This window comes from Rhamphochromis longiceps, linkage group LG2, assembly GCF_057381845.1.
Source record: "Rhamphochromis longiceps isolate RC_006_pf linkage group LG2, R_longiceps_female_GT1.1, whole genome shotgun sequence".
NCBI classification, from domain to species: Eukaryota; Metazoa; Chordata; class Actinopteri; order Cichliformes; family Cichlidae; genus Rhamphochromis; species Rhamphochromis longiceps.
This window is the reverse complement of record NC_140558.1, coordinates 23,829,091-23,849,370: the sequence shown is the minus strand read 5'-3', so window position 1 is coordinate 23,849,370 and position 20,280 is coordinate 23,829,091. Positions and strand designations below refer to the sequence as shown.

General features: G+C 39.0%; 1 protein-coding gene across 1 annotated transcript in view; it reads right to left on the bottom strand.

Annotated features, from left to right (window-relative positions):
* The window catches only part of il1rapl2 (interleukin 1 receptor accessory protein-like 2), a 506,271-nt gene that overhangs the window by 407,227 nt on the left and 78,764 nt on the right, over nucleotides 1-20,280 (bottom strand). Inside the window, exon 2 of the mRNA XM_085419351.1 lies at nucleotides 7,609-7,714. Coding sequence (XP_085275477.1) covers nucleotides 7,609-7,693 — 85 coding nt within the window. The 5' untranslated portion in view covers nucleotides 7,694-7,714. The remainder of the gene's footprint in view (nucleotides 1-7,608; nucleotides 7,715-20,280) is intronic.

Here is a 20,280-nt window from a genome sequence, read left to right as displayed (position 1 = left end):
GTGTGACTGGCTGGAACTGAAACAACAACAATCACATCAACAGCTCACTGAACTTTTTTATTTTATTAAATGTAGGTGCACTAGAGGAGGACTTTTCTGATGAGCCAAAGCGAGTTCTTAATACTGCACAGCAGATGTTTAAAGCATCCATAAATGATTTATTTGCCACAAACAAACCCATTCATTTGAGCTAATAAAGCAAATGGGACAATATCAGTAAGTGGTATCGTTTTGTTTTTCTGGCAACGTCTCTTTTCATAGAAGTTGCTGTTTTACAGAGTTTGACATTCATCTTCATTGTGCAGCAAAGTCGATCACAGCCAAGTGTGAAAACCACGTGCGTCAACATTTCACTGTGGAAAAATTGTCTGCAGCAGAAGTTAAAACTCTGCTCAACTTCAGATGCTTCCAGTGCAAAATCAGCTGCAGTGCGCTCTCAGAGCAAAGGGCAGCATGTGTTTTGAATCTGTACAATGCAGATATGTTACACACCAAAGTGAAGTAAGCACCGTCTGTGTCACACACCAGCACACATCTAAAATGTCTTTGCTCTGCTTTGCATGCATGGGAGATGATTTGAGATTAGACCATTCTGAGATCTAATCGCTCTTTGATCTCAGCTTTTAGCTGCGTCAGGCGCACACACACACACACACACATGCAAGCACACAAGGGCATTCAGTCACCTCTACACACACAAACAAACATTCACTCACTGCAACACTGCAAAACATCTGTATCTGCACTTCATAAAGGGGCCAGCCATGAAGAGTCTTTAAAGAGTATCATGTAAATGAGAATGGATGTAGAATATAGAGTGTAAGGCATAAACAGTATAAGCAAGGTTTTTCTTTCTTTCCTGAATTTGACATATACATTCCATCTAATTCCAAAATAAGAAAGGTAGGATAAAAATATGTACAGAGTTGTAATCGTATTTCTGTTCGCCATCTGGGTTAATAGTTTACCCTTGGTTTGGTGGGGTTTTCCTAAAATAACATGTGGATGATGAAGATGTTAATGATCAGCGTTCAACTTAACACATTAAAGCACATAATGTGTGTTATTGTGTGAGTGTGTTATTGTGTAGACATTCCTGCTGTGTGTGTGTGTTCTGTGGTTTTGGCTCGTGCTATGTGCAAAATTCTGCTTGAATGAAAACAGTGCATGTGACTGCGTGTGTGTTTATGCAGCTGCCTTCATGACTTCCAGGCATTGTTTCCAGCATTGTCATGCCTGTGCAGCAACTGTCGAGCTCATTAGCACTTTCAGCAAAATGGGCTAATCTAAGAAGCACTTCTGCCTGTGTATAAATGCAGTTACTTCAACATCATTAGCTGCACTCTGATATTTCTCTTAACAATTCAGCATGTCTGCTGTGTAAAGGAAAGCTGTCCTGTACCTGAATATGTATTTTTAGAAATAAAAGTGCAGATAGATGAAAAAGCAAGGTCACTGAAAAGTTGAATATGAAAATGAATCATACATGCATGCGGTACTCCTGAGGCTCTGCCAGAATGAGCCCAGCAGAGAAAGAGCTTAGGAGTAAAAGTAAGGAACAGATCATTTAGAAAGGTAGACTTAAATATATATATTTTTAAAGTGTTACTAATGAAGGTATTAAAATGCAAAAACACTGGTAGCGTAGCTTTTAGGTGAGCTGGTAAAAAACGTAAAGCATACCGTTTTTAAAGATTTTGGATGATGACACATTTTTTTGTAAAGTTCCTTCATTTCACCACCACAATCAATATTTGATTGATTTTGAACTTTGCTTTCAACTTTACTTCACAGGTTTTCATTCTGAGATTATCCACATTTTTATACACACTCCTAATATTTAATGTATCCATGGATGCATAAACCCATCCATCTATGCATCTGTGCTTAGAGCATTAAATCATAAAATCCTTACATTTGCATTTGGTTCATTGTTGTTCTGTTTTGTTATTTTCATTCTTACAAATTATAAACAGTATTTATACAAATCTTTTTGTTCTCATTACTTTTTAGGGTTTTGTATTGTTTAATTTCCACTGATGTATACGATAAACTGGCTGTGACTCTATGAAAGGTGCTATATAAGTAACTACATAGCATCACATACTGTATGTAGTTAGCTTGTTTAGATATTCAGGTTTTGATAAGTAACTACATAGCATGACATACTGTATGTAGTTAGCTTGTTTAGATATTCAGGTTTTGATCCAACCATCTCTGAGTTACGAGGTGCTTATCTTATTAATAGAACGTGACATCACAGGCAAATTTAGTTTGGAACCTCTCAGTTTAATTTTAATTTCAGGTGCTCAGATGAAATCTAGAAAAAAAATCGAATTAACAAAACATTAAACCTCTGAAAAGTAATAACTGCGCATGTAACATAATTAAAGCTTGAAACGACTGACTCACCAATTAATATAAACTAGATTTGACATTATAATTAAAAAATATATAAATTATAAAGTTTAATTTATACATAAAATATTTTTTGGGTCTAACTCTAACATATGAAATTATGTAAGATCTTTTTAGGTAACTTTGCGAGTGCATTTATCCCCCAGATTCAGTCATACAGAGCTTTGAAGATGTGCAGCTAATTCAAACTTTTCAAAGTGAACAGAGCTGTAGACAGAACTTTTATCAGATTTATAGATTTTCATAGCATAGCCTTTCAGATAAATAAGGAATGATTGAATTGTAAGATCAAATACTGAAATGACTGAGGAGCCAGAGCAAAGTGCTGAAATATTTCATCCAATGATATATTAAATGTACACCGCTTCACAATGTGCATACAGTCTGTACAGCACAATAAACAAGATTACAGAAAAGCTTACGAGGGAAGATTTGAATCTGCATGCACACCTCAAGCTGTTAGTAAGTGAAGAGCAGCCCTACAATTACCTTTTTGCCTCAAATATTCACTTAGCTTCCTTAAACTGTTTTGTAAACAGTCTCGTGGTGCGAAATTATTACTGTTTTTTGGTGATTTTATGATTAGATACTTGTAACAATGTTGCAGACGGCAATGTTGTCATTTTTATTTGACCGCATCGTGGCAGTGTTGTCTCAGTGTCTGTCTAAAATCAGACAGTTTTTCTGTTTAGCTGTTAGTTATAGTAGTTTTCATTCAGATCAGCATCTTCTTTGATGAGTAGTTCTCATCGATATTCATGAATCGGGTCATTTAAAAGCACAGAGGTCAAATACACTCAGCTGACAGCCATAGAAGTTACCGCTAGTAAGGGATTCACATTCCCTAGCCTGCATTGACTCAGCTCCAAAAAGTGCCCAAATGGTTTAGTTTCTTATTACCAAAAACTTCAAATCAACCTCCTTCATGGCGAACGTTGTCATTCAGCTGTGCAATAACCCAAAGAAGTGGCTGTAATTAGAAATTGCTGTTCTGACTCAGTGAAAACAAGTCTAGACTGAGAAAAAAAATATATGAATTCTAAATTTGTGTTATTTCTAAACAGGCTCTGTAACAGGTTACAAAGGACATTTTAAATCTTGGTAGAGCCAAAGTATGTCAGGTTTGTCCCTTCAGATGAGGATTCCTTGTTTAGCTTCTCTGTATTTCAGTCTCATTTTCCTCATATTGTATTTCAGCTTATTTACTCCAAATTGTAATGATCATTCTTTAAAATGCAGCTTCCATTCAAAGAGTTGCCCATATGGATGGTTGCCAACGTGTTTGAGCTCTCTCGGCGGGCAGAAAGATGCCCATCAGTCTCTCCTGTACTTTTCTATTTATATAATATTGGAGTGAAAAATCTTCTTGTCAGCAAATATCAGACCCGCTGAAGCGTTCTCAGCCAAGGACCGAACCTGAGCACCTTGAGCGCTGATGATGCATATACTAGCTGACACCTGACCTCTGAGTGGCAGTCAGGTGTCAGCTTCTGTACATGAGGATTGAACTGCAGTTCAGTCAGGACCAATATAATCAAACGATGATTGTTATTTCCAGCTGTAGTGATTTATATTTGGCTTTTATGAGCCATCAGAACAGAGCAGGCAGTAACAACATGCATGACACTGGTTAAATTATTTACACGATGAAAGAGGAACTGCAGTGGACTGGGCTGCAGAGTGGCTTGCAGAATTGCAAGAACTTCGTGCAGGCTAAAGCAGTTTAAATGTGCACCCTGTGTGAGATTTACCAAGTCAGTGAGTAGAGATGAATCAGCGGCACCATCAGCTGATTCATGGGAATAATGAGGATGATTTAATGTCCTGTCATTATGCACAATTAGGCAAGGATTTCTGTGTAAGGATCATAAAGTCTCACACTGCCATTTTTACATGAATGTGTTGATTTGTATAAAAACAACCTTGATGTAGAGCTTTCTCCAATCACATTGTGTCTCTTCTAACTGCAGCAGGTGCTGCATCAGAGCAATGCAGAGACTGATACAAGGAAACGGTAGTTCCCATCCATATGGTGTCCAGTTACACACACACACACACACACACAACAAAAGAGAAACAAAATCTAACAGACTATCTTTGGCCAACTGTAGCGCTCGCCCACATAAATGTCCGCTTGGCTCTGCTCTGATCACATAATTGCTCTGTGCACACCTCTCCCACTCACACACATGCACAGAAGTAGAGCACACATACAGAGAGGATACACTGAAGCACACTCGGGGAGTTTGTACACACATACACTTAGAACCTGGATATATACAGCACACACACAGTCACAGTTTGGTATGTCAAGAAGTGGTCTATTCACCCGCACACGCTCACATACATGGCAAACACCAAACAAAGACTCCCACCAACTCACCTACCCACACACAGTCAGCAGGCTGAGGGGCGAGCGTGCCAAAGACAGACGTGGAGAGAAAACAATTTAACTAGTCTTAAAAACATCTTCACCAAGTTTGATTCTCACGAAGAAGCAAACGTTGAGAAACTGTGATATTTCTTTTGTTGCTGTTGTCAAAAAGTTTTTGATTATTTTTTTATTCCATAAAATTGTATCCAGGAAGAAGCACTTTATGCGGATCTCAGGGTGGGCCGGAAAGCATTTTGGCAAGCATCTTTTCAGGTTAACTCTCAGTGACTGGCTGCCAGCTGCAGGGTCTGTTCTGTGGGTGACCTCGACCTTTGAGCTCCTTTTAGAGAAAGTCAACTTCAGATGAAGAAAGTGGGTAAGGGTGGGGTTGGGGTTTCCCTGCAAGTTTTGTCATGTCCTGCATTTTTCTACCCATGATTTCATTTCAGCTTAATTATGTTAAACTATGCAACCAAGGCAAAAATAGCTATTTGATAGTCATATGATTTTTTTTGTTTATATAAGTAAATGTTGCATGCACAGTGTGTAATAATAGTAGTGTAACAGCACCTCATAAACCATATGCTTTCACCATGCAGTTCTGTCCTCCACCAGGTATGAAGTCTCCCAGGAAAATCAAGTATAGCAAGCAGACACAAACCACAATTGTGTTTTTCTTACAGTGGTTGGGTGAAGTGCTGTAATGCAATTCTCAGATGCTGAGTGTGTGTAATTACAAAGAATCTCTGAAGTATTGTTATGCTTGCCCTCGTATCCCCTCGATTAAAGCACCAGGACCAACACGCTCACTTATAAGCAAGCAAAACAGTGAGACAGGATTATATTAAAGGGGAATCAATTCTAACTGGATTGTTATAATTAGATGACCTGAGCTTGCTAAAAATCGCTGGGTAATTTTCTGTGTTTTTATCACTTTCAGGATCTGGCAGGAGCGTGTGAGAATAAAATTACAGATGCTGTAGGTAATATTTATAATGAAAGATTCCCTGAGTGTAAAACCGCAGGTGAAATGCTCCATTCAAGTATGAAGGCAACATGAAAATGAATCAAAATGCTAAACAGCTCACCTCTACGTCACACATACAATACTGCAAAAGTCTTGAGTTACTCCTCATTTCTTTATATGTTACTAGGAAACTTGGAAACATAAATAGAAACATAGTATGGAAGGCAAAAACAGAGTTTGTACAGTTAGTCTTTTATTCTTCAGCACAGTCTGAACTCTCTCAGGCCGCTTTCTTCTCTCTCAGGCTGCTTCAGGATTATTTCTCCAGACGTTCAAAGCTCTTCTTTGGCTGTTGTTGTTCTGTTCAAGATGATCCCACACAGTATCAATACATTTGAGGTCCGACTCTGGGGAGGCCAATCCATGACTGATAGTGTTCAACTGTGTGTTTTTCAGTCCAGGTGTGATTTTACTTTGGGATCATTGATGCTTTCCAGATGTTATGGATGCAAAATCTGACCTTACTTTTTTGCATTCAGTTATGACAAAATCTCAAACACCACCAGCTGATATGATTTTACAGATGCCTGCAGACACTCGCTGTTTTGACTGTCTCCTGAGCTCATCTGTAAATATTGATGATCATTTGAACCAAAATGTTCAAACTTGTTAGGACTGATTTTCAGTCCAGTTCCTGTGTAATGGGACATGCCTCAGCATTTTCTCCCAGTTTTCCTTCCTTAAAAATGGCATTTGGCAGCCACTCTTCCACTGAGGCCATGTCTGATGAAGCTTTAGTGTACAGTAGATGGATCGGTTGAAGGATCAGATGCATGTCTTTCAGGATCGGGGTCAGGTATTTGCTGGATTTTTTTTTCTTTACTTTCAGATACTGTTCATTTGCTTTAGATAGTTTTAAGACCTGCCACTTGTTTGTCCTCAACGTGTCCAGTTTCCTGAAATTGTTTTTAGGAACACACTGGAAAGTGAGATATGCCAAGTTTTAGGCATTTTTCTTTTATATTCAGCTCAAAAAATGGTAACAAATGCTGTCTAAGAAAAACTTTGAGAAAACCTGGAGAACTTTTGCTCCATTTTAAAAATGATAAGAGAGTCTGGCTCCTTGGGAGCAAAATATAAAGAAATGTGGCATTACTCAAGGCTTCTGCAAAGCACTGTACCAAGATCACCGAATAGTATCACACAAAACTATTGATGCCATACATCAATATCCCAATCAAGCTCCTTCTGTCAAGACGATTAGCGTGACACAACAAATCGATTATGAATAAAAGACTATCAGCAGATCTGTCATCACCGGGCCTGCCGATACACAAATGAGCACAGCAGCAGCAACAATGACAGCAGCAGTCAGACGGGCTGATCATTACACCCCCTCAGCAGAAAAAGGAGAGGGATAGAAATGGAGAGACAGCCATTCTGAGCTTTGAGATAGAGTTTGGAGAGGAGTGTTATCTAAGAAAGGCAGAGGTGGTGATTGTGGATGAGGGGGAAAAGCTGTGGGAGCGAGTGTCCGTTGCATCAACTTAAGAGATGTCAATACATCATAAAGGATGAGAGCAGAGCAGATTGCAGGGGAACATTGAGAGACACCCTATATTTGACAGCAAAAGGAGAATAAGAGTGAGGTGGAGTATAATGACAAAAGACAAGAGTTAGCATTATCGCGAGAAGACTGTAGAGTGCTGGCAGTGAAACAAAGCAAGAAAAACAAAGCAACAATAAGCTCCAAAAATAAAAAGCCTGAGAATGTTCAAGAGAGAAAGGCTCGTTTTCAACAAAGCAGAGTACGCCACATGACAACAAACACCGAGGCTCTTCATCCTACCTGAGTTCCTCTTGGAGATGTACTTGACGTCGTCACAGGCTCCCGAGGCGAGGAGGAGGAGGAAGAGGAGAGATAAAGTCTTCATCTCTCTGTTCTCCACTGGCACCTTTGGGAAACAGGACAGAGAGAAAGAGTAAGAGACAGCGCAGGAGGCAACATTGTCATTAAAACCCGGCACTAACAAGCACCCAGTGTAATTGCAAAGTCACGTGTTGTGTCCTGTGCTCTGCCACGATGTAGGACGTCTCAGTTCCTGAAATGCATGTGGAGGACAGCAGACATACTGAAACTGATTTCTGGTTCACAACCAGGAGTATGGAGAAAGACAAGGTGGGAAACAGTATGGAGTATGGAAATAAGAAACGCCTGTAGTTTTTACAAACAGCCTGCACAAGTGCAAAATCCTAATTTGAGGTTAGAAATAGACTGCTGGGATTCATCAAAGCGTTGCAGTGTCTAAAAGCGTGCACGCAGGTATTTCTGCAGCTGCCCTCGAGACATGTATTGGTGGGCATTTTCAAAGTGCAACATTTTGAGAGGAGAGTAATTAAATGCATCATACTAATTTACAGTAATTTACACCAAATTATGCAAAAATGTTGCTCCTGGTGTGCTGTACGACACTTGACACTAGGAGTGTTAATTTGTTTGGAATGTGAGAAAGAGAGGCCGTCAGAACAAGTTCATACTTTGTGCGGGAGTGAGCACCGTGCTGAGGTTTGGGTTACTGGTTAGTAACCTGCAGGCCAGCATGTTTCTCATCAATAATACTGGTGTTTTGATCAAAATCACACGCAACAATGAATTGAAATCAGCAAGGCCATTTACAAAAATACAAACATTTCCAGATTTTCAAAATGTTTCCCATTCCATCATCATCAAAAGCATGTTGGTCACAGGTCGATTCAAACAATGGTAAATAGTCAAATAGTCTTTTTAGATTTATCTGCCTCATCTATAGAGAGCAACAGTGAAAAGAAATGCTGTTTCTAGTCTACTCTTTCTTCTATAGGCTACATGACAACATTTTGAATGTATTTAAGATAAGATAAGATAGAACTTTATTAATCCCTCGGGTGGGTTCCTCTGGGAAATTCGGTATATTTAGGGTTAAAGTAACAACGAAAATGACGTGTGTGGACCAATCAACAGATGGCTGCCCCGGTTCTGCCAGAGGTTTCTTAAAAGTTTTTCCTTCATTGTCCCCAAGTGCATGCTCAAAGGGGCTCGTCTGGTTGTTGGAGTTTTCTCTGTATTATTGTAAGGTCTTTACATTACAATATAAAGAGTCAAATTGTTGTGACTGTGAGCTGGATCACTTCAATATTTAATTCTTACATTTTTTTATTTCTTTTCCCCCCCATAAACTGCAGTGCCTACCACATACAGAGTAAATGAGGGTAAGACTGAAATAGAAGATTAGCTAAACCAGCACTCATTCTGTTGTGCTTTTCATCCATTTGATGCTGGAATTAACTGAATCATGACTGTAGTTTGAAATCACCTGAACAATGAAGCAGCTGCTGAGGAGACACGTGAATATTGCTGATATGTGTGTGTCATATCATATGAGCTCTAAAACCATGGGAACAAATCCAAGTGAACACATATAAGATGAAGAGTGTGTGTGTGTGTGTGTGTGTGTGTGTGTGTGTGTGTGTGTGTGTGTGTGTGTGTGTGTGTGTGTGTGTGTGTGTGTGTAAATTAGAAATTCCTCAGCTCTACTTTATTTCAAGGAGTTATTATGATATTACAAAGTCTCTCTAGCATAATTTTGTTTTTTGACTTTAGAAAAGAAGAAGGTCTAAAAATGACACAACAACATACAATAATTGTTTCTCACAGCAAACATTTTGACACATTTGTCACACCAAGAAGAGCACAGGTGCATCTAATAATGCTAATGATGGCTACGTTATATGGAGTGTTCCAATAAGCCAGCACAAACAGTACCAGGGCAAGCTACTGAAACAGCTAATTGGAGTGGTACCATTATTATGAACACTGGGTGCACCTGTGCTGAACAAGTCAGAGTGGCTGCTTCTGTAACCATGTTGTCTGACTTCTAGTCCAACGTTGTACTGCTTGGGGGAACAAATTAATTCAGTTATTTATTTAAAAGCCCAAAATAAACTTAATGAACATTTTCAATTTATGCAAATATAAAGTGTGGTGCTAATAAATAATGAAAGCACCAATTCTCCTCACTCTGTACGAATGCAAACTTTTTCTTTATTTTAACATTTTATTTTTTTCTCAGCTAAAACTTTAGTGTCCAATTACACTGCATGTTTTAAATTCTTTAATTTTTTCCACTACGTGATATATGTTCTATTATGCTTTGGTCATGCTAGAGGTCCACAGCACAACCAAAACTACGGTGACCTTGCACAGAGAACTTCTCAAGTTCATGGTGACATTTTAAAGTGATTGATACTTGTTACTGCTATAGTAAAGGACACTGACATAGCATAGTCTCTGTAATACAACGTACACTGTTCACTATTATAGTCTGTTCAAAGCGCTACGCCTCCACTACTGTAGATATATTTATAGCACTCTGTAGATCTGTTTACCACACGTCGATACAGCTGTATATGTGCAGCACATCTGTATATTTGCTGTCTGTATACCAATATAAACATCTGTATACTCAACTTACTTGTATATAATCTGTTCATAACTATTCTCACCTTTTATCCTACCCTTATCTGTTCCTTATCTGCTCCTACTGCACTTACTGCTCTTGCACTTCTGATGAGATGCAATCTGTATTTCATTACCCATATTTATACATGTGTAATGACAATAAAGTTGAATCCTTATTTGTGTTTTTTTTTTAATCAAAAGCATTCAACTCCATCCATCCATCCATTCGCTTCCGCTTATCCTTTTCAGGGTCGCGGGGGGCGCTGGAGCCTATCCCAGCTGTCATAGGGCGAGAGGCGGGGTACAACCTGGACAGGTCGCCAGTCTGTCGCAGGGCCAACACACAGGGACAGACAACCATTCGTGCTCACATTCACTCGCACATTCACACCTAATGGCAATTTGGATTTTCCAATTAACCTATCCCCACAAGTTGCATGTCTTTGGACGGTGGGAGGAAGCCGGAGTACCCGGAGGGAACCCACGCAAACACGGGGAGAGCATTCAACTCATAACGTTAAAATTTACATGCACACGTGAGGAACAGACCAAGCAGGATTTATGGAATAAATCTGTCTCTTCCTGACCCTGTTAGAGTGAAGAAGAGGCAACATAGCCTGAAGAAGATAGTTTGGAAGATTATGTTCTATTATAACAGAGAAGCTAAATTGAGCTGTTGTCTTCAGGTAAAGACAGAGAAAAGAAGGCATGCACTGACAAGTGAGACGTATTTGTGAGTTTTATCTGATAAAGAAAAAACATAAAAAGAAAGAGACGAGGAATCCCAATAGAGCCTGGCATCAAGGCATTACACTGTTGAGACATAAACTTCAACAAATAGTTGTAGGATAGCTTTTACCTTTGCCTTCCAGAGGAGGAAGATTAGAGAATCAGCTACGCAAAAAACCTGAAGCTACTCAGTCCTGCTACAGGACAATTCAGCAGACAAAACTGTTGCCAAAGCCTAACTGAGAGTTTAAGACAACATTTCAAGAGTTTGTTATAATATTTAAAGATGACAAACCATAAAATATATTCTGAAATTCATGACCAATAGCACTCATTTTACATTTAGGCATTACATTATTATTGTTCACAATTTATGTTATTGCAACAAGATATGGATATAAAAGATGTTGAAGACTTTTACATCACCAACACGCCGACATCGTAGCATTAACAATATGGAAGAGTAAACTGTGACAGCTTTTTTACTTTGAAAAACAGAAGCGTGCTGCGTTTCCTCAGATGTTGGAACACCTACTTTTAATATGAAACAAATTAATTAATTAATTACTCATAGTTTAGGAATGCAAAATAGTCCCAGTGTTAAACCCACACTTTGGATTTTGTGTGTTTTTAGTCTTTGACAAGTTTAAACCTAAAAGGCAACATTCTGACAAATTGATTAGGCATTATTTTCTACGGTGTTATCTAGATTATAAACCTACATCAAAATCCACACAAACTTAGATAAGTCCTGTGAGTGCTGGGTGTAACGCTCGTGACTTAAAAAACCTAAGAAATCTAGCACTGAGTCCTAGAGGAGTATTGGAATAATGATGAATGTTGCTTAAAAATCAGAATCAGAATCAGAATACTTTATTCATGATGCTAGTCTTAAATTTTCAAAATATCTGGGCAATTCCTATTATATTTTGTGTTAATGCCACATTAAACTTCAGAGTAGGGAAGCTAATATCAATAACACCGTCTATACTGATAAATAAGTAAATACTGGAAAATAGATTTGTGCAATTAGATGAAAACTTTTTGTTTGTGTAGTCATTTATTTTTTATTTTGCATACTCTGCTTGCAAGCTCCACACCTCACCACTAGTTGCTTCACTTTACTTTGCAGTCACTACTTTCATTCTTTTTTCCATCACACCTTCCAGTGTTGGCGCGCACACATAATAACACTGCAAGGTCAAAGTTCTGTTTTATGTTATATGAATACATCTTTCTTTGTTTGAGTTACCTGGGGGTTGGCTTCTCCTTCCTGGTTGGCAAAAGGTGTGACAAAGGGCTGGGGGATCTGAAATACTGCTGACTACTACTGACAACCTCATTGGACTAAACCACATGCTTGATTAGCTGGGGGGTGGTTGAAGTTTGTTTAATTGTCCCCCTTGTGTGTCATTTGGTTTGGCTAAACCAGTTCCTCATGTGTCATTTCAGGGGGTCTGTTTGTCTGAGGTTTTTTTAGTTGTTATTTTGAATTTAGTTTATTGAGCTGACCTCTTTTGTTGGTCTGCCTGTTTAAGTATTTTGGATTTGTTAATTATCTTTCATATTTTTGGGTCAATAAAACCCAATTGTTGAATTACCATTGAGTCCTGGGACCTCATTAGGAAATCACGCAGGGGGCAAAATGTTTTCACACCATTGTATCTACGAGGTACCACTGTATTTATAAAGAATTACAAACAACAAATATTATCCAATTTATTTATTGATTGATTTCCAGTTTGTAGTCCATCAGGCTTTGATCAAGAAGTTCAAAATTTAGAAACAACTGTTTTAATCTTATCATGCATAATTTCATAACTTGATGCCTTGCTTACCCCAGAAGGTAGCGCGTCATTTTTCTTGTTTTCCCTTATGCGTTAAGCTAACCTTCTTTGACTCATAGAGGGTAAAGTCTTCTCCTAACACCCCTTTTCTCACATACCCAACGCCCCACCCCCAATCACCAAACACTCTCTCCATCTCACACACACACACACACACACACACACACACACACACACACACACACACACACACACACACACACACTGCCTCACCAAGGTCAATTTCTGTCTCTCTGCTCTTTCACACATGAACCCTGACACATTTGTTCAGGCAGGAACGGCAGCAGCTCGTTTTCAGGTCTGATCCATCGTGAATGCAGGAAGGTGAATGCAAGCACATCACTGGAAGCTGATGCCATGCATGTGTGCACGGTAGCAAGGATAAGAAGGTAAGGATATTTAAACAAAGCCCCAATGATCAAGAAAACAATTAGACCATAAATAAGCAAATGAAAAGACAGAGAGGGAGAGAAAAAAAGAAATTGTTTAAAAAAAAAGTTGTCATCAGCGATGGGTTAAGTGAATGTGAGCTCTATCAATGCACAAACAGAGAGGAGAGGGTGCAGCGCAGAACAAACACTATTAAAGCATTACTCGTATCTTTCATCCTCTCTGTCGCTTTGCTTTTCTGTCTGTCTATCTCTGATAATGATATCCGAACACGGGAGCCCGGGGAGCTCTCAGCAGGGTCAGTGTGTGTGTATAATGCAGAGGCACACATTGCACGGCACTCAGGCAGGTTGCATATTAAAGTGCTTTTGTGGGGATAAAACGTGTGCGATAGAAGTGTTTAACTTTCAACCCAGAGGTCCCAAAAACATACTGCTCTTAATGTAGAGCCCATATTCTGTTTGCTTAAACAGAATATGCAATAGGCATCAAACCCTCTTGGTTTTGATGCCTGCAAAACCAAGAGGGGTGTCATTATAATAATCTCATCCGGACAAGATTTTGTCCATTTTTTGTGTGTTTGTCTAATTGTAAACAACATGCAAATCCTAATTAACTTAAAAGTACTAGATGGACAGGCATGAAAATACACACAAACACACTGCAGACCACCACCGCTAAGCCCAGCCCACATACACACACACACACACACACAGATAAGAGGTTATTCTTGTCCCAAACAGGCTAGTGTTAAGCCATTAGGCCGCTTCAGCCACACATCCAATATTAAAGACAGACTGCAGCTCTATTCTGTCACACTATCTCTCTCTCCCAAAGTGCATGAGTCATGCTGTTTGGTTACAGAGGCAGTCTGTGTTTTACATGGAAACATAAGCCGCCTCGTCATCATTATGAAAGATTTGATATCCGTCCTTTTAATCTCTGCTAGAGGAGGTGTAATTGGTTTCAGTCTGGTGTCGTGCACTCTTATTGGAGTGTTACACTTTTTTTCAGGGTTTTTCTTTCATACAGCTTCCAAAAAATTCTTATAATACGAGAAAATAATTGCATGTGTGAAAGAAAACATTCTACAGCAATCACACAAAACACACTAGAACATAATATATATATATATATATATATATATATATAATTTTATTTTTTTTTACATGTTCTTTGTCTTTGTGTCAAGTACCCATTTCACCAAAGTATTCTTGAGCAAAGCGGTTTATTCTGTGACACAAAAGCGTTTCAGCTGTTGAGTGTGACCTCAACTCAAATTTTGTGGCAGTCCTGAAATCACTGAAAACAGGAATGGCACAAAGAAACAAAAGGAATGTGAATAAATGTGAAGACAGAACAAGCCAATGACTCACCACTGTTATTGCATTCCAGCGATGAATGTTAGTATATGTCTGCAGATCAGATCTGGTTCTTTTAAAGCAACTGATGTTGTTGTTTTGTTTGAAACCGTGCACACTAAACCAGATTTGCACTGACTTTTAAAGCCATTTCCCATTTAATAACAACTGCAGCCACTCTGCCTGGAGTTTTAGTTCCTCCATTTAATAGAGCTTTTTTTAAGTCTAGTGAGAGCCCCATAAAAGCTAAGAGTAATAATGAATAATGCCTTTTTTTTTGGTGACAAACCCATAAAATACTGGATATGTGCAGTAAACCATTTAAAACGTATGTCCACAATCAGTACACATTATTGCAGCAGGAACATTGAGAGTGCCAGCACAGGTTTTGCTTTTCATTTGAAATTTCACTGCAGCGTATTTAAAACCTGTGTTTGAATGCAGAATAAACTTTTATATTTATTTTGTATAGCTGAAAGTTGCATTTTATGAGCACATCAGGTGTTGGTATCTTTTTTAGTCAGGATTCCCATGAAATGTACAGCTTTGGAACGACTTTCAGGTCCACCTAATTTGTGTCATGAAGGTAGAATCTTGGTGTATGAGACCAGGATGACCTAACCTTCATGCTAAGAACCATCACTGGTTACTGGAGTTGGACTGATGACTAACTATAGCCCTGAGAAAAAAAAACTAACTGCAGTGGAAGAGTTTGCAACTTCCAAGGAGGAAGAAGTCATTTAAGGTCAGGAGCAGGAAGCATTTTGGTCAATATGTGGAATGTGCGCCAATTCATTCCAACAACTCCAGATGTTAAAAACTGGGAGGCTATCTAGCACCCATTCAGAACTGGCACTAGGCCTGTAGCCAATCCCAGCTGTCATTTGTTGAGAGGTGGATCCGTCATAGAACCAACACATGGAGACAGACAATCATTCATGGTTACATTTATGGCCGAATTCCTGCCTACAGCCAAGTTAGGGTTAACAGCTAACCTAACAAGCCTGTATTTGGATTGATGGACTCTGATGTTTTTTATATTCTCCGAGAGAACACAAACTGGAGATCGAAAGGTCTCAGCCAGCCAGGTGAGGCCACAGTGATAACCACTGCAGCCTAAGTGCCACTCTCATCCACTGGAGCAAATTGTCTTGTCACTGTCTGTCACTACATGCTGTCATGGAAGGCAAATGAATACAAATTTGTTTCCTTTTAATTGCTATCGCCATTTCTTATCAACAATGTAACATTTGAAATACCAAAGATAAATCGATTTCCTAACAGAACAGAAACTCTGAGTGGTCTGAGGAAAAGAGCTGAGCAGAATAGATCTAAAATGATAAACATTAGCTTTTCATGATGACGCGTGCTTAGATGGTGCAAACTGAAGTTGTTGCAATATTTAAATGCATGTAAAAAACTATTTGATTATAATTAAAACTGTGATTAGAGCAGGGCCCATGAAAACACGATGCTGTCATTATGTTAATGTGATGAAAAGTTTAATTATATTACAACTGCTGCGTATCATAATTATAAACATATACTTCACACAAGTTTTTACATTCACTACGCTTCTCTATATACATACACTCACAGACTGCATTCATTTTCGAACGCTACATGGAGCTAGAAATGAACCACAGTCTCCACAGAACAAGCTCAGGTACTGCTTCTGACCACCATCTGCCACTCACAAATGCTTTTAGGATACATTCTAGTCGACAAACTCTCTACATCCATTCAACTGCAGCGGGATGAGGCGTGAAAGGTATGACCGTTCCATCTGCAGTCCCTAATTTGAGAGATGTGGTGCACAGTCATCAAGGCCCGTGCAATTATGCACGCCTCTTCTAATGTGAGTACCTTGATTAAATCTTGCACAAGCAGCACTAGGCTCTGACACACAAAAAGCACAGGAACATCTGTGGCTTGTGTGTGCTGCAAGCTGGTTGTTTATAACTCGGCAAGCTTTTTCTAAACTTAGAACAGGATAAAATTAACAGATGGACACTAAAGATTTTACGCACATAACTCACCATGCTGGTATGACATCAGTACTTCAGTATGCTTTTGACCAGCTAGTTTTAAAGACTAATCTGACTTATGTATTTACATAGTAGTTCAGAATATGTGGACCAGCTTTAAGTGTATAATCACACTACAGCAATCTGGTGATATTCTTTTAAATCAAAGAGAACATGACTTGAGGTTTAATAATTACGCTGAATGACTACATGAATCACTACCTTATTGTGGTGGAGGGGTTTGTGTGTCCCAGGGATCCCAGGGGCTATGTTGTCCGGGGGCTTTTGCCCTCTGGTAGGGTCTCCCATGGCAAATTGGTCCTGGGTGAGGGACCAGACAAAGAGCGATTCAGAAGACCCTTATGAGGAAAACATCGAGGGAAAAGTTTACCCTGCCAGTTTACCCTGCCACCCTCCCCGCCCTGGAACCAGGCCCGGGGAGGGTGCTCGAGGGCGAGGGTCTGGAAGGAAGGAATACTTGAGGACCTCCTTAATCCCACTGACACATCTTCCGAGGAGGAAGCCGAGTCTGCTTAGGCTGCTGCCCCCGTGACCCAGCCCCGGATAAACCAGAAGAAGATGAACGGATGGATGATGGACTTTTCTTTCAAATTAAACCATTTTTAAAAATTAAATACATTTTATAAATTCTTTCTTGAAGCCTGTAGCTTCCGGTGTATTACTGCCATCAAGTGAATCACAACAATGATGTTATGTTGGACAAATATCTATCAGTAATTGTGTGTAATACAAACGAAAATCCACTCATTACTCTACAGCACCACCAGTGGTCACAAACTCTGCAGGCTGCCTTTAAAAATGTAAACTCTACATCAGCTTCCTCCTTACCAGCCTCTGTAGACAGACCATAGATGGCATTTTGTCATCTATGGTCATCAATACCAAAAACTACGATAATATATACCATTGTCTTGAACTAAATGCAGTACATATCCAATGTTAGTGATGTAATGAACTACCTAAAAAATAGATCCATAATATTAACCTGTGCGTTTGACAGCAAGAAGGTTGGAATCATGTATGCAGTTTATGCCAGTTTCTAACCCCATCCTCAGCTGTAGCTACAGGAAGACCAGGCAGCCCATTCCAGTCTGTTCTCAATGGATGAGGATCATGTAGTCGTCTGTATCAAACTAACAGGACCAGAGGCCGGCATCATGTTTTACTGCTGGAACCTGTTCGCTTCGAGGTCCGACAGCTGTGGTTTTTGCTCATCACTGTTGGGTTGTTTTATTTGTACTCTCTCACTCTTGTCACTCTCTCTACTTTATCAGCATAGCAAGTTGTGCCCTCAAGCCTGCAAATGCTTATCACGCCAGTCCCTGGAAATTCCAAACATTACAGAGCAAGAACGGCAGCTATTTCTGATATCCTCACACTGGCGTGTCTGACACCAGAAATGGCCTTCAGAATCAGGGAAGTCAGATTCCTTAGTAAATTAAACTTCTCCCTCTGATGGAGGGGCAGAGGACGTAACCTGCCATCGATGGTTTATAGGAGAAAAAACCTGGTTTAAGTGTGGTTGATTTTATCACACGGGGAATTATGTAGATAAGGGTGAGGCTGCTGGGTGAATGCATTGGTAGATCTATGAAGAACCTTGCAGCACACCCTACCTGTCTGTGATTTCTGTCGCACCTGCTATCTGCCAAAAATCTGCCAGTTTTTGGCAGATTAGATTTGCCAGGATGATGCCGTTCTTTTACGGCGCACCTGCTGTAATCTGCGAGGACACTGTCTTGCTGTAAAATATGACAGTAAACTGTTACTCAGCTTATTTTTGGGGGGTGTTTTTTCTCTGATTCACCTGACATAAACATAAAATGAAAATGCTTTCAAAATGTCAGGTTTTTATTGGTCTGTTAAATAAAAGCCGCAGTAAACATCCTTTGAGAGCCCATTTGCATTCAAATCAGCAACCGTTATCTTTGGCTGTTTCAGGGTCTTCTCTCTGTTCATGTACGGTAACTTCAGCCTAAGTCCGTGATGGTGAAAGGCTCTGTGGGGGTAGGTCTCTTTGACTGTGACTGGGTGACTGAGCTGATTGTCCACCACTTAATGACCCTTCTCTGGATTCAGACCACAAAATTCTTCTGTATCTAAAATGCATCTGAAACCAAAGAGCTGAATGGTCAAAGTACGTCACATATAATGCAAAGGTGGAAAAGGTTAGATCATACAAATACTTTTTTTTCTGTGATCACCTCTGATGAGAATTTAATGTGAAATCTGAGATTATTTTTTAAGCAGACGCAAAAGAGAATTCACTTCCTTGGCAAACTCCTTTTCTCTCAGTTCTGTCATCCTCTCTCACTTTTATCAATCTTTTATTAAGTCTCCCGAGCTTTTTTTTGTTGTTGTTGAGCTGCTGGTTCCACAACCTTACAGTTAAAAGCAGTCTGATCTGCATTGTTAAAGATCATCAGAGTAAAGCGAAAAGATATGAATTCTTTTTACAACCAACAAATCCCCCAGAAATCACCAAGTATTCTAACTTCCTGTTAGAATACTTGGTGTTGCCATTAGGATGTCACCGTGTCTTACCTTCTTTTTAACGATTTTTTATTTAGTTATTTTTAATTTAGTTTAATAATTCCCTCTCTACTTTGACTCCAGGCTGCATAAAAAGTTTTCAGTACTGAACTTTATCTTCTTAACAATAATAATAATAATAATAATACATTTTATTTAAAAGCACCTTTCAAAACACTCAAGGACACTTGACATGTTATTATTTGATCTTACCATTTGCCAATAAATGTGCATGAACAGACTGTTAGGGAGTTTATTCCACATTTAGATTTATTTTAAACTGAGCTTACTTGTTTGTTCCTTGTGTTCGCTGCTGTGTTTTGGGTACAAAAAGCTGCTTCAAAGAAATTGCCCCAAGTGAAAAGCGATTAAGTTCTTTGTTCTTCCGTACTGTATATCGTATTGTCATGATGCAGAATGAATTCGGGACTGATCAGAGACCTCTTTGATGGCATTGCATGCATATAAACTTCATAAGTGCAAAAAACTCACGTATCACAAAGCACCTCTGTGAAAAACCATGTCTCAAACATTCAAGTGTTAATAAAACAAAAACTGGGAGCTATTTTAAGTGTCAGTTTTAAATGTTCTAAACATCATCATCATTGCCATTGCTTTAAGTAGGCAACTGGGCAATACTAAAGCACTGATTTGACATTTTTGCAAAACATGTACTTCATATGCATGCAAAGCTTTTAAAACATGTGAAAACCATGCATCAGGCTGAATGACATCAACCATGTGAAAAGCTAAAGAGGAACTGCAGTCACACAGTTTTAAAATGTTTCACTAACAGTGAGATGTAGTTTAAAATCAACTTACTGTTATGCTTACTAATAAAATTACTGTTATTAGTAACAAGTGACTGGACACTGTACATGACAGCTATGTAGTCTATGTTCTTTCCCTTTGAAATAAAAATGCACATCTGCTTGCAAACTAATCCTTTTGAGACACATGAGTCTCATGAATGAATGAATGATACGATGAATAAACTCCACATTTGGATATTAGTTACTTTTTTGCATGTGTAACTACTACAGCACATTTTGTAATTTAAATTGGTGAATAAATTGCGTCGGGAGTAACTCGAGATCTTTATGAATCGATTCCAAC